Below are 13,128 nucleotides of genomic sequence, written 5' to 3'. Positions count from 1 at the left end.
CAAAGCCTGGAATACCCAACCAATAGGGCACCCTCCCTCCCAAAGCCTGGAACACCCTACCAATAGGGCACCCTCCCTCCCAAAGCCTGGAATACCCTACTAATAGGGCACCCTCCCTCTCTGGCCGATACAGTCTATGATTCTACTGCCCAAAGAGGCCTGAAATACCCTATTGATAGGGCACCCACCCTCCTGATGCCTGGAGTACCCTAACAGTAGGGCACCCTCCCTCACAGTGCCTGGAATACCCTACTGACAGGGCACCTTCCCTCTCTGGGCAACGCTACAGTGGACTAAGAGCTCGCAGATGAAGTCAGTCCTGGGGCTTGGGCATGATTCAATCTGAAACACAGGGCCACATCACATTAAGACTGAAAGGCTGAGCCGAACACCCCTGGAGAGCTCCTCCTCATCCGCTTTTAATTACACTGATAAAGAGATGCTCGTGTTCTGCACATAACTGCACAAAACGCTTCATCTTGCGGTTACAAAATTTCACTGGCACTCCACCAAGGACCCACTTCAGCGTGCAGATCGAAATGAACAAGGGTATCGAGTGTTACAGGTTACTACTGTACGTTCAGGCCAGCTCAAACTGGAAAGCAACCATTGCTCATTTCAAAGAAACACAAGCAATGCAAATACAAGGCTTTGACTACAGACATTTTGACTACACTGTAAAATGCCCTTTTGCTATTTTGGCCTAACCCATCTGGAACCAAGTTAATTCAGGACTCTGGCTTTACATGTGTGATATTATTACTCATCTCAAACAATAAACCTAAATGTTCTGACGGAAAGCCTGTGCCAGTCGGTGGGGTCTGAAAATGAAAGAAGACACTGCCCATCTGACACTATTAGAAACCATCGAGTGCGCCAAGATTCACTCTGACACTTCGGCTGAGACACAATCTCAACATCGCTGAAACCACCCAACTGTAGCACCTCCTTTTGCCCTTGTAAAATACACCCACTCTCTGATAGGCTGCTATCACAGTCAGACTCACTCTCTAATTGGTTGCAGAAACTGTTGGGCAGACTTCCTCTCTGATTGGCTGCAGTGACTGTTCGGCAGACTCCCTGATTGGCTGCATTAACTGCTAGGCAGACTCCCTCTCTGATTGGCTGCAGTCACTGCAGGGCAGACTCCTTCTCTGATTGGCTGCAGTCACTGTTTGGCAGACTCCCTCTCCGATAAGCCACTGTCAGTGCGAGGCACAGCTATATATTTCCTTCACGATACATCAGAAATAATCTCCATGTCAGACGGCTGTCATCGGTTCACTTACTGGTCAAGAGCACATCTGACAGCCATATTTCTCGTGTCACATTTCCTCAGACACACATCAGCGCAAATTCAGGTTCGGTTATCTCACATCAAGACCAGTAAAAACGCGCGCCGCGTGAGGAACACGCTGGAACGCGAACTCCCCGCTGCACACACGCCGTCACAATCGGCCAATCAGAAGCGCGTGCCGCATTATGGAACTGGGTTACGGCGCGACTCGGAGAAGCAGAAGCGCGCGCCGCTAGCAGACGATCATTAGCATTCAGCGAACGCTGCACCGCTAAGGACGGAACAGAAGTCAGGCCGAACCGATCCCTGCGCCTCTCTCCCCGCGCCGGGTAAATAAGGAATGCGGCGGACGGGGTGCTTAATTAGGATGGAAATCGCTTCGTCCCGCAGGCCTTTCAAAGACAAAAACAAAAAACAAAAAACAAAAAAGAAGAAGAAAAAAAAAAAAAAACGCAAATGAGCATCGCTGTGCCAATTAGTCTCTCTCAAAACCCCCCCCCCCCCGGGCCTCAACCCACAGCATACTTGCACACTGGCTCCTACAGCTCTCCCCCCCCCCACACACACACAGGCGCAGCTCCCCACACTATGAAAGGGGGGGGGGGATGCACAGTAGACCCCCTTCTCTTTGTCAGTGTGCACCGAGGGACAGGTCGCCGCCCCCTTTAACGCTCTTTAACTCCCACATAAAAACAAGGCCTAATTTGCTTGGCCATCCGTAGACACGCGGGCCTTTCTATTGGCCGGGAGAGCGGAGGAGGCCTCAGGCCGGCTGGAAGTGAAACACGCACTTCACCCGTCCCCACCTTCCCTCGCTTTGGTAGTCAAAGCGCGAGCGTAGCGTAACGGGTGAGGAACGGGGGGGGGGGGGGGGGTTTGTGACCTAAAAAGTTACTGGTTTGATTTCCCAGACACAGCACCCTTGGAGCAAGGTACTTATCCTAAAATTGCTTTAGTATATATCCAATAATGGATACTATGCAAAACTGCAAAAGTTGTGCAAGTCATGCTACACCTGCTAAATGCCAGTAATGTAATGTTAGTGGTGTCTAACAAGTCAAGATGAAGGAACAGAACACACTGCCTCTTTGCCCCCCCCCCCCTTAAAAAAAAAAAAACGTCATGACACAGAAACTAAGGACTAAGGAAAACAGGAGCGCAGCAGGCGAATGAGCCCTACTCCGAGCATCATGGGAGAGCGAACGCGACGGCAAGATGGCTGACGTAGCGCATGCCACGGGTGCGTCCCCCCTCCCCCCCCCCCCCCCCCCCCCCCCGGTGAGACGCTACGGCTGAGGGACTTCTGCAGCGCCTCTTTGTCAAACAAATGACTGTAAACGAACTCCCGTGACCCCCGCACACCTTCCCAGCCTGCCCCACCAGTCACATGACACCGCTGAAAGCGCGATCCCCCCCCCCGGAACGCGACGTCAGACGCAAACCAGCCGCCACCGCCAACTAGGGTACAGCGCATCGCCTCAAACGCCGCTCAGAGTGGTTCGGCCTACGCTCTTCCACAGGGCCACAGCCTCCCGTTCAAATCCGCTCTGAAACAAAGCGATATTCACGCACAAAATAAATCATTTTTCCACGGAGAAGTCACACTCCTGATTCAGGAGAAAGCTACTTAAATCTCTCCAGCATCCCCGCAGTGTCGGTCCTTTCATCTCGATGCTTTGCGGCTCTTTCATGACGCCGCAAGCCACTCAAAATGTCAAGCGAGCCGGAGCCTTCCCCAGGGACCCGTGAATCATCAGCCTGAACCTGCCGTCCAGTTCCAGGTGAGGTCACTTCCGCCGAGGTCCCCCGCTTCTCTCTCTCTCTCTCTCTCTCTCACGGAATCTCCATTTACTGTCATTTCCAGAGCAGCAAATAGAACAAAAAAAAAACAAAAACAAACCCTCCCAGTTTTGCTGCCTCCGTGGACCAAGGTTATCTTAATTGTACTTCTAATCAGCCAGACAAACAAACAAACCACCGAATCGCAAAATGTAATACATATCACTGTTGCTGGATAAATGAAGTATGTCAAAGAAAGCACAAGCCAGACTACTACTGTATAGTAGAGATGAGCCCTATAACTATACTTTTTAGTTACAATCTGACCTGATCTACGCTTCTGGGCAGAAGCCAACACAAACTATTCCTAAGCTGAAAAACCATTACCTTTGCAATAATTTTGCAACTTGGACCATATTTATCATTTCAAGCACCAAGTACTACCTACCTTTCAAATTTCTGGTGACGCATGCATTTTTGTTGTCGCTGTGTTCCGATATACACGATTTTCCTTTGGATAATCACCCCTGCCTAAATCCCGAGACACCATCCATGTAGCCTCGCCCCGAGGGAAACTGGATTCAAAACCTCAAAACTTTATTGTCCCTAATTGTGGCAGGAAGTCAATAAGCCACCAAGCCAACTGTGCCCGTTTATGTCTGTAGGACTGGACCGCTGTGGGTCTTTATGAATCCAGGGCCTCCCAAAATGACTCCCCCTGGATGTCATCAACCCAGAGAATGACGGTTTCCTGCTGAGCAGCCTAGTTATAATATCATAATATCGCCATCATAAGATCATAACCGTCATCGCTTTCAAAACGGTACTCCACCGCACTTCACTGCGTAATATGTAAATTACACAAATGCAAAGAAAGGCCTGTGAACCAGGTCACATCGCGTGCTAACGCGCTCGCCTCATCAAATGTTGCAGTCGGGAGCTACGCGCACGTGTTCTCAGCCAAAAGGCTAAATATAGCGTCGGCGTACAATCCGGCAGGACTGGAGCGGGGCGTAAATCCAACGAAGAGGACAGGAAACGGCGATTCCCCGCGACAAACGGCGTCCGCGCCTCGCTCTGGAACAGGGACTTCCTGCGTCGCTGGGGTTTTGCCGCAAACGCACGCCGGCAAGGAATGCACACGCGAGGCCGCAATCTGGTTTAACGGCTCAGCTGGAGACGAGCGCGGGAATTAGCATCCCAATCTTAGCATTAGCATAGGCTATAAAGGCCATGGCACAGCGCACTGGCTGCGCTCCCGTATATCCGTATCGGTCTGTATCCAGATGACGAGTAAATGGCGTCAGCGGTATTCATACCCGCCAGGCTGCCCACAGGAGTCGCGGGGTGGCAGCATTTCGTGCGCCAGCCCGCTGGGACGGACGGGCCCGCCTCCCACCTTGCGGTCACCTTGAGGCCCCGCCCAACGGCGCAGGGTAAGAGGAGCCGTCTCCGCAGCAGAGGGACCCTGGTGCCTGCCTCCAGCCCGCAGCAGAGGGACCCTGGTGCCTGCCTCCAGCCCGCAGCAGAGGGACCCTGGTGCCTGCCTCCAGCCCCCAGCTGCAGTCCTCCTCTGGGGCAAACGCTGACCGCGTGGGGGGCTTAACCACCTTTCCAAACCGAACAGCGAGGCAATTTCTCTCGGTAGACGCGCAGCGGAGGTGATCCAGAACCGCCAAGCCTGCGTTTCACTGCCCCCCAGGGGAGGCCTCTCACCCCGTCCTGGACCAGGGGAAGCAGACACGGAGGGGAAAGGAGGAGGAGCAGAGGCCCAGGAGTCCCAGCAGGCCCAGAGAGGGGGTGAGAGAGAGGGGCCCCTCAGGTGCAGGGAACATCCAAACTGTCCTCATCCGTTTTCACTTTGGGACATCTGACGCACGCCGCGGTCACCTTTCACCTCCGACACATGGCGCGGTTACATCACCGCTGATCTATTACACCGCTACTGAGCAATGCGCAGCCCCCCGGGGAGACTGCCAACATCCCCTCATCTGGAGGAGGCCTGGTTCCCAAACATCGCTCTGGGAGCGTGCTCTAACTCAGACGTGTGCTAGACGCAGTGAAAAGAAACGATCCCTTTAAAGAGCAGGTTTTATGGAACGTTTCTCCCCCCTTCCCCGCGGTGTTCTAGAACTTTGCCAGCAGAGATTGTGACATCAGCATTAGAATGTTCAGTTAAGCACATTCCAATCACATATTTGTGATGCCCACATCATACAAGGTTAAATGAAACCAACGTTGGAGCGCTCTCTCATGGAGCGCAGAGGAAGATGTGAATCGGAAACAGGAAGGGTCACGCGTCTGCAGCATCCGAAGGACAAAAGGACTTTTAAAAACAGCGGAGATTTCGCGGAGCGAAGATTGATGGCGCTCCGGGTTTCGGCACATTGAGGGCGAAGCGGAGCGGACCTCGCAGGAGTTTGTCAGTTCTGGCTGAGATCTCAATGTCCTGTTTGGGACAGGGAGGGGGAACAGGGGGGTGGGGGGGGAGTGTGGAGTTTGGGAGGAATCCAGCAACAAATCCTGGAGACAGGGCCTGTCGTCTGCACCACTGGAGCTGGAAACGCGCTCGCAAAGCTCGGCAAATAACGGCAGACGCGCCGCGATGGAACCGCCTGACGCCGCCTTTCCATCACCGAGAGGCCCGACTGTTCCAGAACGCTCAGACGCCCGCCGCTGTATCACAAAATAAATCATTTTTGGAATTTTATTTCATTTTATTTATTTATAGTCGGCCCTACAAGAGAGAAGCAAGCTTGGGTCGCTGCTGGGACCCAAATCAGCCGAGTTCCTGTGAAAGCCTGAAGCAGCCTCATACTGGGGGAGTCCTTTCTCTAGGGTACACCGTTACACTGTGTGATGCTCTCCTTCGGGTCAGTCAGGACCGCCCTGTTATCAGCGACCCGGTCCATTTCCTGGACCCAGGAAGAGAGAGTAAACGTTCCGGAAAGCTCCGCCACGGACGGGCCAGCGGGTCCGGCTCAGATCAGCCTCCAAATTTCGGTTCTGGATCGACCCGCTTAGCAGGCGGCAAAAGATGCGCCCGTCGCCATGAAAGCAACGGATCAGAGCACCATCGCTCCATATTCCATGTGAAAAAAAAGGAAAAAAAAAGGAAAAAAAAAAAAAAATGGAAAAAAATGTTTTTAAAAAAACTGCAGAAAACGGGGACGTTTTTTAACAGAGAAGGTCAGTTTTAACTGCTCTCAGCCTGTTGGGTTTCGCGGAGCCAGGACTCCATGTTGGAATGAATTTGGAAGGGCACAAATGATTAGAAGGAGCAGTTCTGGCATTGTCAAATGTTCCGTGCTCTAAACGTTCGAAGAATTTTCGAAAACACAGAATCGACTCAAACCGCTGGTGTTTACACGCGGGAAAAAAAGAAAAAGATGTGGACAGAGAGCAGGAACCTCCAGAATTCTCTGTGTGCGTATAACAGTACCAGTGTGCCTTCAGGGCCATGGGCCATATCCCAGCATGCACCACAGGCTGCTGGACTGACAGCTGATGTGGAGAACACTGGGGCAGAGAGCACGCACTGCATCAGCCAGAGGGAGGTGTCCCTTTAGTGTCAACAGTGTCTTCCTTCCCCAAGCCCCGCCACTCTGCCCCCCCCTGCCCCCCCGCCCCCCCTGCCCCCTCTGCCCCCCCGCCCCCCCTGCCCCCGTCCCGGGCTCACCTGATGGTCCTGGATTTTGCGGCCCACCACCCGGAAGGCGTTGTTCCCCGTGTGGTGGTAGATGTGCACCCTGCTGAAGCCCGTGGAGCCCCCGGCCGGGACCCACTTCTTGTTGGCGTCGTCGTACACCATGACGGCGGCCCGGGCCTGACAGATACTCTGCTCACTGCGGGGAGAGAGAGGGAGAGAGAGGGAGGGAGGGAGAGAGAGAGAGAGAGGGAGAGAGAGAGGGAGGGAGAGGGAGAGAGGGAGAGAGGGAGGGAGGGAGAGGGAGAGAGGGAGAGAGATAGAGAGACAGAACATGAGTATTCAGCTCACACATCTACACACACACGCACGTGTGAACACACACACACACACACACACATACACATACGCACAAGGGTCAACTGCGTTACAAGGCCCATGGCCACAGTACGACCCAACCGCGGCGTTCTTCATCCTTCACTTCACCCGGACAGGGACACGTTGCCATACCAACGACCGGAAGTTTCCCTGGAAGCATGATCCCGGACGGGAAAAAAATGGCTTTAAAGTCGAGCCACACTGCAGGTACAATTCAGTGGTCAGTGTCAGAAATCGGGTTGCTTCTTTCTGGCTCTGTGAGCAAATTACAGCCCACGAGCGAATCACACGAGCCAGTCAAGCGCAAGAGGTCACATGGAGGCCTGGGATCGGCCAATCGGAGATAAAAGCCATGACACCGTAGCATTATCGCTCAGACGCGTGGTACTGGAGAAACTGCACACGCAATGAGAAACGTACATTTTGATGACATGCCATGTGAAAACTTCAGGGAAAACAATGCTCCCAGCAAACACACAATGTTCTCACAAGGTTACTGGAATATTTTGTTAGTGTTCTAACACTGCAGCAGCACTGAAAATGTATTGGGTTAGCTGGGCCGTAGAAGGGCAATTGAGATGCACATATTCACAGTGAGCACTGAAGGAGAGCAGAGTAGGAGGACCAGAAAGTGGTTCCACTCACAACAGCAGCACAGGCAGTATACCCAGGGTGACTGCAATGCTGGGGGCTCCCTCTAACGCACACACAAACAAGCTGGCAGCACAATCCAGCCCCAACAGCCAGACCTCCACACACACACACACACACACACACACACTCCCTCTCTCTCTATCTCACAAACACACACACACTCACTCCCTCTCTCTATCTCACAAACACACACACACACACACACTCCCTCTCTCTCTCTCACAAACACACACACACTCACACAAACACACAAACACACACAGACACACACACACACACACACACACACTCCCTCTCTCTATCTCACACACACACACACACACAGAGCAGGAATGAGGAGCTCTGCGGGGACTCCCGACTCTGCAGAAAGCAGGAGAGCGATGCGGCCTCTTTCCACACAATCAATTTGCAGCCGAGGATCCTATTCTCAGACGGCGGCTCTCTCCTGTCCTCCTGGCGTAAACACTGCAGCGCAGCTCCACCTCCAGCCCCTGCAGCAGCAGCCGCCTCATTTCCCCTGACACAAACAGGGCCTCCAATAACTCAGCCCCGCCTCCCCCCAGAGGCTCCGCCCCCTTCTGCTTAACCTGCCTCAGCCACCAGATCCACAGAGGGTCCCCCATCTCCTCTGGAACCTCCACCCAAATTTACACCAGCCTCAGAGGGTCCCCATCTCCTCTGGAACCTCCACCAAAATTTACACCAGTCCCAGAGGGTCCCCCATCTCCTCTGGAACCTCCACCAAAATTTACACCAGCCCCACAGGGTCCTGTCTCCTCTGGAACCTCCACCAAAATTTACACCAGCCCCACAGGGTCCTGTCTCCTCTGGAACCTCCACCCAAATTTACACCAGCCCCACAGGGTCCTGTCTCCTCTGGAACCTCCACCCAAATTTACACCAGCCCCACAGGGTCCTGTCTCCTCTGGAACCCCACTCAGAGCACAGCCGCACACGAGGCATTTCAGCACTGAAGGCCTCTGGGGGAAATGGAGATTTAAATCTGAGGGGAAAAAAGGCGATGTGTCATAACCAGCCAAGGTCAGTCCAGTCCGGCTGTGTTTCTCTGCACAGGCCTTTAGAACACAATTATGCAACGAGTCATACAGCTCGTTTAATGCGTTTCAGCTTACGGAAACAAAACTGTCTGTATGAGGTCTAATGGCAGACTAATGTGACAGGAGCAGAGAGGGCAACCTTAAATGGGTGAAACTCGATTCGGTGAAACATGCAGCTTGTATTTTGATTACTGAAGAGAAAGAGAGAGAGAGAAAGTGAAAGAGAGATACCAAGAAGGTGGAGAGAGAGAGAAAGAGAGAGAGAGAGAAAAAAGGGAGAGAGAGGGGGTAAGAGGAAGCCACTGGCGGTCAGTACAGATCAGAGGCTGAGGCATTAGGCTGGTGTTACTCTCTGAAGACCGCGGCATGGTGAAGAGTAGGGCGGGAGCTTCGAGGGAAAAGCCTCTGGGAGGAAGAGAATGGAGACGCCGCACGAGCGCTGACTCAGCGCCCCCTCCCCCCCCCCAACCCCCCCCAACCCCCCCGCCATCGTCGGGCAGAGGAGGGCCTCCGTCCGTGCCGCATAAACAGCCGCTAAAAACAGAAATCGCCCCGCGCCGTCAGACACGGCTCCACGCGCATCGGCACACGCTTCCTGCTCCGCGAGGCCACAGGTCTGACTGACCTGCGGCTGACAGGCGTGTGTAACGGCGTACGAACACACCGCGGACTGATGGGAAGTGTATTTCTGTGTGAAAGGCCGCTTTTCGCTCACAGCGTGCTGACAGAGAGAGGCCTGAGGACTGAGGCCTGTTCCAGCTAGCGCTCCAGCTAGCGCTCGCGCCCGTTTGAGGGGCGCGCCAACGGATTCCCATCTTAAAAATGACAAAGGAACTCATTGCTCATAATTATGAACGATTTAAAGCTCAGAAAAGGCCACCGACTGTTGACACAGGGGCGCGGAAATAGCAACGCAAAGGACCATGGGTGCACGGGTGACCTCTGTGACACGGCCCAGCGACGCGCCCGTCTATGAGAGGATTCCATTAGCCTGAGCGGCGCAATGCTAACAGGGCAAAGTACAAACGAGGGGGGGGGGGGGAAGGAAGGGCGCGTAGTTCAATGCTTTGTTTCGGCACAAACGGGTCACATTCTCAGCGGCGTAAGGAGGTTCTGTTTCCGCCGCGGTTCGCCGCTGCCCGCTGGAAGGACGCGAGAGGGGCCCCTGCGTGCGTTCAGCCAGGACCGCGGGAGGAAGCCGCCGCGACCCAACAAAGACCGCCAACCCCCAACATACCGCCAACCCCCGGACCTCACCGCGCTGCTTTCCAACCACAAGCAGCTCAGCCCAGTCATATCCAAGGTTGTGGTAAACTGACTGGGGGGGCTGGAAGGGGGGGGGGGTGGGGGGCTTGATTTGTCAGAGCTCTTTCCACCCCTGAGTACCAGCGCTGCAGGGCTGGAGGAGTGGCAGGGGGGTTGGGTTGGCGGGGGGCAAGGGGGTGGTTAAACATGATGATTTATTAACAACCAGGCCAAGCAATGCGATGACACAGCGTAATTACCACCCCCCCCCCCCCCCGCCCACAAGTCCGTAAACTCATCTCCCGCACGCAAGGCGTACCGTCATCGCTTCAGCGGACCTGCAGAAAACAAAAAAGAAGAGAAGAGAAGGAGAGAAGAGATGGACCTACATTCTGTGGTCTTTTTTTTGGTTTGTTTTTTTTCCTACACGTATGGTTTTAATGATGGTCCAAAATAAGCAGAAAAGGCCAGAGGAGGACACGAAAGGAGGGGTCTCTCACGAAACCCCGCCTCTAAGATTCCTAAAAAGCAAGCGGGACGGCACTGTGTCGATCAAGCACCGTGGAACACAGACAATATTTGTCTCACGGGATCGATGTTTCTGCATTGCTTCCTGTCCTCCGCTAAAGAGTTCCTGTCAGCCGGTCAGCCCTGTCAGCGCGAGTGAGTTTGAGCGAAGAAGACCCCCTTCTCTAGCCGCACACGGGATAAATATGAATGAGCGGGCCGGTCTGGGAAGGTGTCGTCTTGAACGTCTGCCAAGCCGCGACGACTAAAAGCACATCGACAGCGATTACGTCGGGAAGCAAACAGGGGAGAGAGGCGACGCATCCGACAGACACTGGGAAGCCCGGAAAGTCTTCGCAGAGCTCTTCCGCAGCAGAGGGGCCGGTCTTCAGAAGAGCGGCGATGTGCGTGAGTCAGACGTGTCTCTGGTGAAAAATAGAGTGGGGGGGGGAAATCCGAACAAAGGAGCGAGTGTCTCCAGCAGCCCTCTGAGTCAGGGCGGGCCCAACAGCCGGTGGGCGTGCGGAAGTACCCCGCGGAACACGCCCAGGGTGAAAGAGCACCCCCGGAACAGAGACCTTCGTTCCTGGTCCCGGCGGGCCGCGGGGTCGGCCGGTATCTGCGGTCACTCAGCGCTCAGAGGCGGTCGATTAAACGGTTAACTCACCCGGCCTGGTTTCCTGGGTCTGAACCGGCTGCTGGTATTCAGGCGAAAACAAAAAACCAGCAGACCCTGCGGCCTGGGACCAGGAATGCAGATCGCTGTCCTACACCGTTTTCTCCTAAATCATAAGCAGCTTAGCTATTATTTAACAAAGATGTGCACGTGGAATTCGTAATCAGCGAAGTCTTCCGGGCATTCTGAAGACACATTTTAAGGAAGGTTTTTAAGTTCACAACAATACCAAGTCGATGAGGCTGATTTTACCAATGCCTGGTACGTCAAGCGAAACATTTTCCTTCATTTATTTTTTTCGAATAGAAAGCATTTTGAAATTAAATCAAACCATGTCCTTTTTTTGTGACCAAGTCATTGTGCCATACCCCTCTTAAGACCGTAGATCTCATTTTCTGCTGACGCACAAACATCTGACAGAGACGTCCTGTTGAATTTCTCATTGGCTCACTATCTCCAAGGCCTACGTGCGACTTCCTGTCTCGCCTGTCAATCAGAGGCGTCTGCAGACCGTTCTTCCTGGATACCCCATCACTGTACACAGTACTGGATCAGGACTGGGCTCATTTCAATTCAGTTAAGTCAACGAAACAAGCTGAAATTCAACTAGGCCTAATGAATTTTAAATCCCCATAATGTTCTGTGAGGAACTCGCAGTGAATTAACTGACTTTGACATTCATTTCCTGAATGGACTGAAAAGCCTCCAGAAGCACAGTCGGGATACGGCATGAAAGAAGCAGCACAGGAAAGCGGGGAGAAGTAACAGGATGATAAAAACATATTGAATGTAGAGAAAAATGAGATTATTTTTTATTAACATTCCCCGCAGCGTTCTCCCCCCCCCCCCAGATAAACTCCGCCGCAGCGAGACCACGCCCTTTCTGCGTAAACACCCGAAGGGCACGAACAGGTTTCGCCGGCTGAAATATTAAGCGACTGTCATTCCACGGAACAGGGAGCGCGAGTCACATCAGCACCTGAGGGTACAGCCTGTCCAATCCCACTCAGCGTGTCATGCGTCTCGCAGCCTATCGCGTGTCTTTTCACATCGCCGTGTCCCCCGTTAGTAATAGAGACCAATCGAGGCCCGTGCGCCACCTGTATGAAGCATCCCCGTGACAACCTCGGGTTCGGAGCTCCCGATGGCTCCCGAACACCTGGAAACACCCCCAAGCGCACCCCACAGGGGGGTTATGCAAGACTCCATACCGCCGCCATTATGGAATTGCAGCAAATGGGCCCTTTCCCGTTTCGTTCACATTATTGCTTCTGCACAGACATATAGCATCGGGGGGGGGGGGGGGGGGGGGGGGGGGGGGGGGGCTTCCAAGAGGGACCGCCTCTGACGCAGGAGCCGGTCCGGAGCGGCGCGAGGCGAACCCTGGGGCCCGATTATACAGCGCAGCTGCGGAACATTCCGGAAGGTTCTCACAGGGGACACCACCACCTGAGCCTCGGCTTAAAACGTATCCTGCACCTTCCCCTCCGCCCCCCATCTTACTGTCTGGAGCATAAGAGTCCATGGAGAAGAATAAACCTAAACCAAACTATTGTGCTCAATACACACAAAGGTGTGATTTTTTATTTTCTCTTAGTTTGCTGTGTTCTGCTATTGCCATTTCTGTTGTGCAAATGTGCATTCTCATTACGAGTGAAAGGACAATTCATCCTCATTATCCAAAATAAAGATGGAAGTGACTGAGGTTCAATTGTTTTAAGTAAACAAAAACACCAATATAAAAAATTTTCCACAAGGGACTCATTCCATTTCACCACTATAACAATACTCAAGACTTGCCCACACGTTCGTGTCAACAAATAATTCATGAATAATTAAAAATACAAAAAATACACTAATAAATACAAAAGCATGAATCATCAATATC

The 13,128-nt window shown here is 53.2% G+C and overlaps 1 protein-coding gene across 5 annotated transcripts in view; it reads right to left on the bottom strand.

Annotated features, from left to right (window-relative positions):
• The window catches only part of enah (ENAH actin regulator), a 107,993-nt gene that overhangs the window by 46,836 nt on the left and 48,029 nt on the right, over positions 1–13,128 (bottom strand). For all 5 annotated transcript variants that reach the window (XM_035422394.1, XM_035422393.1, XM_035422391.1 and 2 more), the window contains exon 2: positions 6,756–6,921. In XM_035422394.1, the coding sequence (XP_035278285.1) occupies positions 6,756–6,921 (166 nt within the window). The remainder of the gene's footprint in view (positions 1–6,755; positions 6,922–13,128) is intronic.

Source organism: Anguilla anguilla, chromosome 6 (genome assembly GCF_013347855.1).
Source record: "Anguilla anguilla isolate fAngAng1 chromosome 6, fAngAng1.pri, whole genome shotgun sequence".
Classification (NCBI taxonomy): Eukaryota; Metazoa; Chordata; class Actinopteri; order Anguilliformes; family Anguillidae; genus Anguilla; species Anguilla anguilla.
Note: the sequence above shows the minus strand (reverse complement) of the source record. Positions and strands in the feature narration are given on the sequence as shown.